Below are 12,684 nucleotides of genomic sequence, written 5' to 3' on the forward strand. Positions count from 1 at the left end.
TTCTGCATGTGGCTAGTATAAGTAAATGATAGTGCAATATCATTCATGATGTTTTCCCCGCAGCTATTTTGAGATACAGCTGACGCATTTACCATGTGTCACATTTAGATGTTTTGCTTTATTTATCTCTATATACATATAAAGATACTGATTACTACAAACACTTCTAATAAATTGTTACTGACCTTTCTTTTGTATGGGGGTGTTCAGCTACTTGATATGTTTTGTTTGTTTGTTTTTTAAGATTTATTTATTTTATTTGAAGAAGGCATTGAATCCAGTTACAGATGGTTGTGAGCCACCATGTGGTTGCTGGGAATTGAACTCATGACCTCTGGAAGAGCAGCCAGTGCTCTTAACCTCTGAGCCATCTCTCCAGCCCGATATGTTTTAAGATTTATGTATGTGAGTACAATGTAGCTGTCTTCAGACACACCAGAAGAGGGCGTCAGATCCCTTTACAGATGGTTGTGAGCCACCATGTGGTTGCTGGGAATTGAACTCAGGACCTCTGGAAGAACAGTCAGTGCTCTTAATCACTGAGCCATCTCTCCAGCTCCTACAATATGGTATTGTTAGCTGTAGTCTCCATGCTGTACATTAGATCCCCAGTTTTATAGGTGAAAGCTTCTACTCCTTACCACTCCACCCTCTCACAACTAATTTGATATTCTATTTATGTACATTTGTTTTTTTAAGATTAGGATTTTTGTTCAGCTGTTAAAGTCCGTGTTGTTTGAATGCATTGTAAGTGTGAGTAAACACTTAATTCATGATTTATGTGAAATTCATAAATTAGAAGCCTAGTCTTAACTACAGTTTACATAGTCATCTGTATGTAGACAGTACATCCTCTGTCTGTGCCAGTGAATGGAAGACTGTACACAGTGTGGAAGGAGTGCTGGAGTTTGGGGTTTTCTGTTCCAATTTTCCTTCTCTCTGTTACAGTTTCAGATTGGCGAACTGGCAAATACCCTGACAAGTAAATTTGAATTCCTAGGGATTAATAGACAGTCCATCTCCAACTTTCACATGCTGCTCTTACAGACTGAGGTAATGCAGCTGGTTTGGGTGTGCATGGCATTTTGTTGTTGTCTTACTTTTATTAACTTGTAGCCATAGAGCTTACTACACAGAGCATCAGAAATCCTCCTGGCTGTCTCCAGAGTGCTGAGATTAAACACTTTTTTACAGTTTATGAAAGCTTTATTCATGTGTCTGTGTGCCATGCATGTTCTCAGATGCCTGCAGAGGCCAGATGACAGTGCCAGGTCCCCTGCCCCAGAGTTAAGGCCTTTGTGAGCTACCTGGCATGGGTGTGGGAGCCACACTGGGTACTGCCAAGCCAATGCTCTTGGCAGCCCTTGTTTTGTTTTAATGTCTGTGATGTTCCTATATATGTGTTTGTATATTTGCAAATGCATGTGGAGGCTCAGGCTGAATTGTTGTCCATTGCACTTCACCTTATTCGCTGGGGCACCCACCATCTCTCAGTTGAATCCAGAGCTTGCCAGTACAGCTGCTCTATCTGGCCAACTTCCCTGGGTATCCCTGTCTCCCCTTTTTGAGTTTCGTAATTACAGGGAGCCACAGTGCTTGCCTGGTTTTTATCTGGGGTCTGGGGATCTTGACTCCTGTCCTGGTACTTGTGGCAAGCACTTTAATAACCAAGCTATCTTCTTCATAGCCCATAAATGGTGTTTGAATGGCATTCTGTGTTAAGAGAGTACATTTTATAGCTAGGTAGTGGTGGTGTGCACCTTCAATCCCAACACCAAGGAGGTGGAAGCAGTTTGACATCTGAGTCTAAGGCTAGCCTGATATACAGAGTGAATTGAGATGCTGGCAGTGGGTCTTAAACGCTAGCACTGAAGCTGCATGACCTTCATGCCCCAGAACCCATAAGTGGGAGAGCCAGCTCCACAGAGTTGTCTCCACTCAGCGCACATCATACACTCACCCAAAAGACATGCATACCTAAACAGTAGTAGTAACACCATACACTCACCCAAAAGACATGCACACCTAAACAATAGTAGTAACATCATAACACTCACCCAAAAGACATGCACACCTAAACAATAGTAGTAACATCATACACTCACCCAAAAGATATGCACACCTAAACAATAGCAGTAACATCATACACTCACCCAAAAGATATGCACACCTAAACAATAGCAGTAACATCATACACTCACCCAAAAGACATCCACACCTAAACAATAGCAGTAACATCATTCTGTGGGACAGTGGTTGGTACATGGATCTCTCTATGCAGTCCTGCCAGCCCTGGAAGTTGTTGGCCTCAAACTCAGAGACCCTTCTGCCTTTGCTGGGATTAAAGGCATGTACCACCACTCTTGGCTTTAAATACATTTTTTTTTAATGTGTTTTGCAATTTTAACTTTGGTTTCATATTTGAACTGTCTGTCCCACATAGTAACACTTTATTAATGAAAGCAAATACCACCTAATAGACATACATTTTAATTAAGATGAGATTTCTTTGCCTCTTTGGTCTGTTCTTACATTTGTGCATAGTGATACAGTCTTTTTTTTTTCCTTTTTTGGTTTTCTGAGACAGGGTTTCTCTGTAGCCCTGGCTGTCCTAGAACTCACTCTGTAGACCAGGCTGGCCTTGAACTCAGAAATCAGCCTGCCTCTGCCTCCCAAGTGCTGGGATTAAAGGCGTGCGCCACCACTGCCTGGCTGATACAGTCTTAAGAGTCCCTTTTACCTGTTTCCTGGCCTAAGTTCTAATTAATTCTCTGTTGGTTCTAGACTCGAATTGCAGACTGGCGGGAAGGGGCTCTCAATGGAAATTACCTAAAGCGAAAACTTGAGGATGCTGCAGAACAGCTAAAACAGTATGAAATAAACGCCACTCCTAAAGGCTGGTCCTGCCACTGGGACAGGTATGCACTCTTCTCCCCTTTTCACCTTTCACCTTTGACATCTCAGACATGATTTGTGATCACCACCACCTGACGCCATGACAGCCTGCCTGGAGACTGAGAGCAGCTACAGTTAGTGGTGCAGGGCAGGCAAAGCACCTGCAAGCAGACTCTGGCCAGCCACACATTTGGAAAAACGAAAGCAATGTTTAAAAGTGTTCCATGTAACAGATTTTTTCCCAAGATTGGACAAAGCCGGTTTTTACTCTCCAGAGTGTTGCACGGAGTAGGGCGGGCTTGGGGGTTAAGCGCATGCGAGAGCTCTGTGCGCTTTACAGGACCTCTGGAAGCAACTACTCCTGATTAACCTCGGTGAAGTTAAGGAAAGCTTCGTGACTGAAGAAGTGACTGAAGAGCAAGATTACTATCCTCTGCCAGCAGGTCAGATGAAAACATTTCTTTTTATATTTGGCTTTTCTTGATTTTTTTTTTTCGTTATTTGAAATCTTTGCTCTTTTATTTTTCAGCTCCCAGATCCTCTCCCTCTCTTTAGCTTTCACTGTGTTTGATATCAAGAATTTGAAATGAATTCCACGGTCCAAGAGGGGAAGAGTCACGTTTCACTTCGATGTTCTCTTCTTTGGAAGGGAAATTAGTGTTCTAGGCAACTGAGTCCCTTCATTAATGACACTTGAAACTCGGTTTTACATTGGCAAAAAAACCCAACCAAACGAAACAAATGATTTCTGAGACATCTGTTGGAGAGGGCTAAGGGCTGTATTCACAGAGTTGCTGGCAGTGCAAATAGCTTTGAATTATCCTGGGTTCTCCATCCACAGTTGTCAAAGCTCTTTGTTGCCTTTGTGAATAGCAGTCCATAAGAAGAGGTTCGTCCCTGTGAGAGCAGACTGCTTGCTGTCCTGGGACAGGACCAAATGGAAGTGTCTTTGTAGGAGAACAGATTTTAAAACATGTGTTTTCTTTCTTGTGATTTAGGGATCATAGACGATATTTCTATGTAAATGAACAGTCCGGCGAGTCTCAGTGGGAATTCCCAGATGGTGAGGAGGAGGAAGAAAACCAAGCACAGGAAGTTAGAGATGAGAGTCTTCCTAAGCTGACCGTGAAAGACAAAACCTGCACTGATTCAAACTCTACAGAATCCTCTGAGAATTCCACGGGTAAGACAGTTTATTCTGTTCTAGTCGACAAAAGTTTGAGAGAAAAGGACATCAGTCTTTTTATTATAGGGCAGTCATAGCATAGGAGTAACATATACATATGCTAAGTGAAGTCCAACTCAACTGTGAGAACACATGAGTTAGCTAAAAGGAGTTAAAGTAATGACTACTTGGGAAGTCAACGTATATCAGACTGCCATCAAAATAAAAAAAAGAGAATACTGTGTTTTGATCTTAAAATATTTCATGTACTGAATATTAATTAGTACATGTTTTGTACACTGTTAATAAGTACAAATTTTATGTATCAAATAAAAATAATTCACGGGGCTGGAGAGATAGCTTAGTGGTTAAGAGCACTGGATGATGGCAGTGGTGGCGCACACCTTTAATCCCAGCACTTGGGAGGCAGAGGCAGGCAGATTTCTGAGTTTGAGGCCAGCCTGGTCTACAGAGTGAGCTCCAGGACAGCCAGGGCTATACAGAGAAACCCTGTCTCGAAAAACCAAAAAAAAAAAAAACCCACTGGATGCTCTTTCAGAGGTCCTGAGTTCAATTCCCAACAGCCACATGGTGGCTCACAACCATCTGTAATGGGATCCAATGCTCTCTTCTAGTGTGTACTCTTACAAAATTTAAAAATGTAAAAAAAGAAAAGAAAAGCTAATCATACTTCTATTGTGTAACTGAGAAAGACAGGAATGGCTGTGCAGAGGACTAGGTCACTGGATTTTCCAGATGTGAAAAGTAAAAATAAGGATTGTTTTTTATTTTATACAACTATTGGTGTTTTGGCCTCATTTCTGACTTTCACTAGTCTTTCATGTATTACTGGTATAAATCAAAATGATAGGAAGAAAGGCTTAAAAAGTAGAATGTATTCTAGCAATCAGCGGAAGTTTGTCAGTGGTATTTTTGGACAATCTGATCAGAAATAGGTAAAACTTCCCATTTAAGATGGTCCTAGAAGAATCGGAGAGGTTTTGTGATTTTTATTTTTCCCCGTCTGTGCACAAGCAGAGGCCAACCAGCTTTACATCTCATTCCTCTGAAGCCAGACGCAATTTTTGAAAGGCTCTCACACTGAGGCCTGGAATTCCTTGATGAGGTTAAGTTTACTGATCTGGACTTGATCCACCTTCTGTGCTTCAAGGATTCTAAGCGGGCACCACACATGCCTCTCTCTCTATGTCAGTGGTCTGGTACTTGCTGTGTAGACTAGGCTGGTCTCAAACTCAGACTCATCTGCTCTGCCTCAGGTAGTGGGTAGACTGTGCAGCCACATCCAGATTCTTTGTTTGTTTGTAAAACATGGTTGGTGCGGATTGAACTCAAGATTGTCATGCTTGTACCATATACAATGTGTGCCTGGTGCCTGGTGCCTGGCACCTCAAAGGCCAGAAGAGTGAATCAGATTTCCTCAGAATCTATAGGTGATTGTGAGGTGTGGAGTGGGTGCCATGACTCATCTGGAAAAAATATCCAGGCATGATAGCTATCTCTGCAGGGTGCCTCCTCACTCACTGAAATAAGAGAATGGTGGGCTCCTTACTCTATCCTGAGATCTAATCAGCTGTTCAGAAGAGACACTGTAGTTTGACAATTTATAAAAGAAAATAAATTTTTTTGCCACGTCTTATTTTTTTCTCTCCTTTGCTTTCCTTCTTACCTCCCTCTCTTCTTTTTTTCCTGTGTTTTAGTGGTACTGGGAAGTAAACACGGGATTTTCACACAATCTTACCACTACTTAGATTGTTTTTGACAAGATACCACTCTGTAACCCAGATTTCGGCCTTAAACATGGGATCTTCCTGTCTTGACCTCCTGTGATTATGTCTGGTGCTGCTAGGAGCCTTGGGGCAAGACCGTGTGTGTGTGTCTGTGTGTGTGTGTTTCTCTCTCTCTCTCTCTCTCTCTCTCTCTCTCTCTCTCTCTCTCTCTCTCTCACACACACACACACACACACACACACACACACAGAGCTTACTTCAGTGAAATGACTGAGGCACTGCCATTCTGTCCCAAACAGTATTCTGTGCCAGCTTAGCCACTGCTCAGCCTTCCACACCCAACAGCCGTATGTATTCACCTTGTTGCTTGATGACACTTCTGGGGCTGTCCATGAGCTTAGCCATGGTTCAGACCCACCACTGCAGTGGCTGGAAGACTCTGTGAGCTTTCTAAGTACCTCACTCATATAACCTCCTGGAGCATGTAATTATGGCTTTGTCTTTGAAAATGCTTTAAAAATGATCTTTGACTTTGACACAAGGACACTTTCCAGAGGTGCAAGCTAACCATGCTCTGTCCACCAATAAAGAACTCAAAACTTGTAATTGACTTAATCAGCATGGTCGTCACATAGATCATTTTATCAGCACATAAGAGACTGAGGCAGGAAGATTTCAAATTTGAGGATAGCCTGGTGGGATTCCCCCCCCCCACACACACACACACATATACACACATACAGAGATTTTTAGCACACACTTTGTTCCTCGCTTCTGTCAAAAAGTTGGCAGTCATGTCCCCTAAGTACCCTAGATAACATCAGATCAACTGAATCCACAGATTACAGTGATACTTTTAGAGAATAGCAAAAGGAAGTTCTACTCTGAATCCCATTCCAGAAGTTGACTTTTCATAGCAGTGAGTGATGATATTTCTGATAACAGGTTGGGGCTTATTTGTGTATTTAGTAGATACTGAACTGAGGCTTGAGTTTTGGTGATTCCATTTCTGACCACTCCACTGTTGTAGTTTTTTGAGACAGACCCCAGACTCTTCTTAAACTTCCTACACAGATAGGAAAAGTAAGACCTCAAATTCATGATCCTTCTGCCTCCACCTCTTAGGTGCTGAGATTACAGTTACACACCACCAACTGGGATTCTCGATCATGATGTCTTGTTTTTATATACGTCGTCTAGTTGAATACTGTACAATTAACAATGTTTTGTTTGTTTATTTAATACTTTAATGTCAAACATTAAGCTGTTTTATTCTATTGATGACAAACACAGTGCTGTTTGGTAAAAGGTAAACCTTGAATCATTCTTACCTGAAAGCCATTCTTACAACAAAATGCCTATAAATTAAGATACAGAGGGGGAGCTGGGCGGTGGTGGCAAATGCCTTTAATCCCAGCACTCAGGAAGCAGAGGCAGGTGGATCTCTGAGTTCAAGACCAGGTTGATCTACAGAGTGAGTTCCAAGACAACTAGGTATCCACAGAGAAACCCTGACTTGTTTTTGTTTTTTAAAAAAAAAAAAAAAGATACTTTTTTTGAATTCAGAATTTGTGCCCTCACATCATTTTATCTTTAAACTTAATGTGATTCTAATTTTAGTACATAACAAAGCTGTTGGTAATTACTTAGTCATCCTGTTCGGTTTCAGAGTTAATGTTCATATAAATATGAAAAACAATAACAGTGGATTAGATTTATAAACAAGTAGAGACATGGTTGTAATAGACATCTGTGGTGCTTAAACTAAGTTTTCTGTTTAGGAGTGTGGTTTATTTTTATTTATATATCTGTGTGCCTGTGGGGGCCAGAAGAAGGTCTTGGATCACTTGAAACCAGAGAGTTGCAAGCATCTGAGAGCTACCTGGTGTGGGTGCTGGTATCTAAGTAAGCCTTGGTCCTCAGGATAGAAGAGCAAACCATTTTAACCACTGTGCCAACCACCCCTCCAGACCCCACTGCTTTTGGCTTTTTTTTTTTTTTTTTAAACTACTTATTTATTATATGTAAATACACTGTCGCTGTCTTCAGACACCCCATAAGAGGGCATCAGATCTCATTATAGATGGTTGTGAGCCACCATGTGGTTGCTGGGATTTGAACTCATGACCTCTGGAAGAGTAGTCGGCGCTCTTAACCGCTGAGCCATCTCACCAGCCCTGCTTTTGGCTTTTTAAGATAGAATCCCATTGTTCATTTTAGGCTAGCTCAGACTCAGCTTACCAGGTGTTAAAGAATTATTGGCTTGTGCTACCATGCCAGCTAAAGCAGCTTTAGCTAAAGAGAAAATTACTTAATTGCTTAAGTTAAATTGCTTAAGCTAAGGACAAAATTACTGCAGGGTGGTGGTGACAACATGCATTTAATCTAGGCAGTTGGTAGGCAAAGACAGGAGGATCTCGGAGTTCCAGGACCACCTTGTCTGCAGAGTGAGTTCCAGGGTGGCTACACAGAGAAACCCAGTCTCAGAAGAACAAACAAAAGAATTATCAGTGTTAGGTCTGAGACAACAGCTTTTATGTTTGAGTAAATTTAGGAGCTTGAGATTTAAGTATTTTATTTGTTACTATATTTTACAAGCTTGTATGAGTGTTTGTGTGTGAATGTAGTATAGTGGTGTTATCGTGTGGGTGTGTTTGATTTGTCTTGTCTTTGTTTTTGTTTTTTTCTGACACAGGATCTAATGGTCCCCAGGCTGGTCTGAAACTTGCTGTGTAGCTAAGGATGACTCTGAAGTCACAGTCCTCCTGTTCTACCTCCTCAGTACTGGACTGGGTCACAGGTGTATGTTACTGTGCCTGGTTTTATGCAGTGGGTGGAACGTAGAACTTTGTGCATGCTAGGCAAGCATGCTTCCAACTGAACAACATCCACAGCCCTCTCATCAAATGTCGTTTAATTGAATAGCACTTAAACAAGATTTAGATGATAGGTTGCTTTTGCTGGGTCACAGACCACTTTTTTAACCCTGGCCTGCTGTGGTCCCTTGCATTTATTTGATCAGCAGCATATCACTGTCATAGAGGCTTGATACCTGAAGACAGAATTGCCTGTGTCATCAAGGCTGACACAGTTCATTCTCCATGTAGTATAGCTAATTTAGTAGAAGAAAGTTTAATTCTTAATAATTTTTAGTGTTTATTGCTTTATTTTATTGCCTTATTCTATTGAAATCTTGATGTACTATTTCATAATACAGGATTTATAGCTATATGCATACTGTTTTATTAAATTAGTCTTTTCTAAAATGTTACTGTCTGAAAGTTGGTGTGTGTGTGTATCTGTATTCATTACTCAGTGCTAATACAAGAAAAAAGTTAAAAAAAAAAAAAGTTACAGTTCTTTTAGCTGAAAACAGCATTCCTGTTTTCTGGTGGATCTTTTTTTAGTATCCTTCAGCAAAAAGGAATGTCTCAGTAATTATCAGAATAATGCAAATCATCAGTATTTTTCATACAATGCATCACCTGTCTGCTCCATTCTCAAAGTCACTCTGAGAAGCGGGGACTGTTGGCTGACGGGCTTTACCTCATCTGATGTTGGTATGAATGGCCTTCACCCTGGTCTAGAGTCTTCTGTAATGGAGCCTTACTTAATTCAGTTTTGAGAATAAATTTTGACAGGTTGCTTCTTCTGGGTATTTACTGCATCAAAAGTGAGAGTTTAGATTTTACAGGTCTTAACCTTCTACCTTTCCAAGGATTCTTAGTTGACTAGAAAGCACTAGGCCAAGAGTCAGGCCTGATCTCTTACCCTGGCCTGGCCTGGCCTGGCAGCTCTGCCAGCCTAAGATGAATGAGTTCTTACCTGGGTTTCATTACCTCTAGAATGAGGAAGTTGAATTAGATGACTTCTCATGTTTCTTCTACTCCTAAATTCTATGATTTTTAGGGAGAAAATTCCCTCAACATTCCTGGGATATATATCTAATAGCCCCATATATTGTGAAACCTCCCTATTGACGATAAAGAGGGAAGGGGAAGGCTACAAGTAAGTATATCCTCCTGTTTTCTCTCATCTTTGCAGAGCTATACCCGCAGTGAAACTGCAGTGCTAGTGTCTGTTCTACTGGTCAGATGAGCTTTCAGAAATTTGAGAAAATTTAACAGTTTTCAAGCCAAAGCAAAAGCAGGTTCAAATCTTCTACATCTCGAACACTTGAAAATCTCAATTGTCATTTACTTAGACATTTCCTCCTAAATTTTCTTTCATTTATCACAGAAATAAAATTTTCCTTCCCTTTCTGTTGGTATAATTAAGCAAATGTAATACACACATATAAAAGAATGAGTGTTCACAGTGTATCTTGAAAATGAATTTTTAAAACTAGTAATCCAGATTAATCAAAATAGGTAGAATTTTTTGTTGTTTTGAATGGGTTTTCACTGTGGCATCCCCACTTAACCTACTGAAAAACAATAGTAATAAAATGTAATTAGTATTACACATATACATGATTATTTTATTTTTGAAACAACAAGATACTTAAGAGAATTAAATATTGTCATTTCATATGTTGAAATACATATTTGAGAAATTCTAGGACCTGAGCCTGGTAAGAGCACATAGTACTTTGCAGAGGACTGCTCCTGTTAGGCAGCTCACACCTGCTGATTAGCTCCAGCCCCAAGAGAAGCTAAGGATTTAATGCCCTCCTCTGGTCTGTAAGAGCACCTGTATACACAGGCACATACCTCAGCGTGCGCGCGCACACACACACTCACACGCACTCACACGCACACACATTCATTAAGATCAATTTCCAAATTACAGATTTGGGTGACTGAGTTTCTCATTGTTAAATTTTTATTTATAAATCTGGACCTAAAGAATACAGCTAGTCTTTCTCTCAGTGTCAACCTTTCCATAAAAGTAATTTCTCAGTTGAATTGCCCAGTGTTTCGGTGACATGGATGGCTTGCCATGAGTCAAATTTTATGATGGGAGAGCTAGCTAGTTGTCCTAGGTTGGTACAGATGTCTGTTCTACTGGTCAGATGAGCTTTCACATGAATATTAGCTTTGGAGGATATGTCTTGAGTTGTTTTCCCCCTGACTACTGTCTGTTTTCCAGGTTCTCTTTGCAAAGAATCATTCTCTGGTCAAGTTTCATCATCACTCATGCCACTTACTCCATTCTGGACCCTCCTCCAGTCAAATGTACCTGTACTTCAGCCTCCATTACCTCTGGAAATGCCTCCACCTCCACCTCCACCCCCAGAATCTCCTCCTCCTCCACCTCCACCCCCTCCTCCACCACCTCCATTAGAAGATGGTGAGATTCAGGAGGTAGAAATGGAGGATGAGGGAAGTGAGGAGCCTCCTGCTCCCGGAACAGAGGAGGATACTCCTTTGAAACCTTCAACACAGACCACAGTTGTAACCAGCCAGGTAGTGATGCCCTTGGCATTCTGGGTGGTCATGGGGACTAGACAGTGATTGACATGCTTTACTTCAGAAGACTATATTATTTTGTAGCACTAACTAGAATGTTTTTGTTTCAGAGTTCAGTTGATTCCACTGCCTCTAGTCCTCCATCCACCAAAGCAGTAAAGAGAAAGGCTCCAGAGATTAGTTCTGCAGTAGTTCAGAGATCAGCTACTATTGGTAGTTCTCCAGTTCTCTACAGCCAGTCAGCTATAGCTGCAGGTAAGTGCCATGATTAAAGTGGCTTTTTCTTAATATATCATTTGTTTCCAACATTAGATGATCTAGGTTGAAAAGTTAGAAGGCTTTTGATTGAAAATACTACTAATATTTATTTCTCCTGGTTACTAAAAACTACCTTTAAACATTTGGCATGTATCCTTATTTTTGCAAGATTTTTTTTCTGTTTTAGGTTTTGTTATCATTTTTTGTTTGTTTTGTTTTTGCTTTTAATAAAGGGTTTCTCTGTGTAACAGAGCCCTGGCTGTCCTGGACTGGCTCTGTAGAACAGGTTGGCCTCAAACTCACAGAGATCCACCTGCCTCTGCATTTCGAATACTGGAATAAAAGAAAGGCTTGCTCACCATGCCCAGCTACAAAATTTAATATTATTTCATATTTTTAAGGGAGAAAAATGTACTGAAATTATTTTGTGATTTAACTACTAGTTTCTTTTTCCTTCTGTCTTGTTGCAGTATGTCCTTTTTATAGTTTCATTTTATGTTTCCTGTGCTAGGTCACCAAGCAGTGGGGATGGCACACCAAGCTGTTGGGATGGCACACCAAGCAGTATCTGTTAGCCATGCAGCGGCAGGAATGGGTCATCAGGCCAGAGGGATGAGCCTGCAGTCAAATTACCTGGGACTAGCTGCAGCACCTGCGATTATGAGTTATGCGGAATGTTCTGTCCCGATTGGAGTGACCACTTCGTCACTGCAGCCAGCTCAGGCTCGAGGAACTATGGCAGCGCCTGCTGTTGTAGAACCACCTCCACCCCCACCTCCTCCACCTACACCTACACCACCACCACCACCACCAGCTCCCAAAGTGCCACCAACAGAGAAGACGAAAAAAGGGAAGAGAGATAAGGTGAGTCTTCAGTTAAAAAAATGTTTAAGACGATGATACTCACATAACAAAATTGTTTTTTTTTTTTAAGAAATAAATTAATTGCCAGGCAGTAGTGGCATACGTCTTTAATTCCAGCACCTTGAAGGCAGAAACAGGTAGATTTCTGTGAGTTTGAGGCCAGCATGGTCTACATAGTGAGTTACAGGACAGCCAGAGCTACATAGTGAGACCATGTCTTTTAAAAAGTAAAAAGGACTTTTATATTTGTGTTTTGCATACATATATATCTGTGTATCACGTGTGTGCCTGATATTCCTGGAGCTCAGAGAGAGGGTAGCAGATCCCAGAACCAAGGTCATTT

General features: G+C 41.1%; 1 protein-coding gene across 5 annotated transcripts in view; it reads left to right on the top strand.

Annotated features, from left to right (window-relative positions):
- Positions 1–12,684, top strand: part of Fnbp4 (formin binding protein 4) — a 31,959-nt gene that overhangs the window by 16,919 nt on the left and 2,356 nt on the right. The window contains exons 10-16 of one of the 5 annotated variants that reach the window (XR_013108694.1): positions 949–1,053; positions 2,785–2,918; positions 3,236–3,338; positions 3,894–4,078; positions 10,900–11,216; positions 11,330–11,474; positions 11,989–12,341. Coding sequence is in view for 3 of the 5 variants with exons in the window: in XM_034494234.2 (XP_034350125.2) it covers positions 949–1,053; positions 2,785–2,918; positions 3,894–4,078; positions 10,900–11,216; positions 11,330–11,474; positions 11,989–12,341 (1,239 nt within the window). In the remaining 2 variants the exon portion in view is untranslated. Of the gene's footprint in view, positions 1–948; positions 1,054–2,784; positions 2,919–3,235; positions 3,564–3,893; positions 4,079–9,717; positions 9,817–10,899; positions 11,217–11,329; positions 11,475–11,988; positions 12,342–12,684 lie in introns of those variants that run through there. The other 4 variants (XM_034494234.2, XM_076929185.1, XR_013108695.1 and 1 more) reach the window with 4 other exon arrangements.

The sequence above is a fragment of the Arvicanthis niloticus genome, chromosome 2 (genome assembly GCF_011762505.2).
Source record: "Arvicanthis niloticus isolate mArvNil1 chromosome 2, mArvNil1.pat.X, whole genome shotgun sequence".
Lineage (NCBI taxonomy): Eukaryota > Metazoa > Chordata > Mammalia > Rodentia > Muridae > Arvicanthis > Arvicanthis niloticus.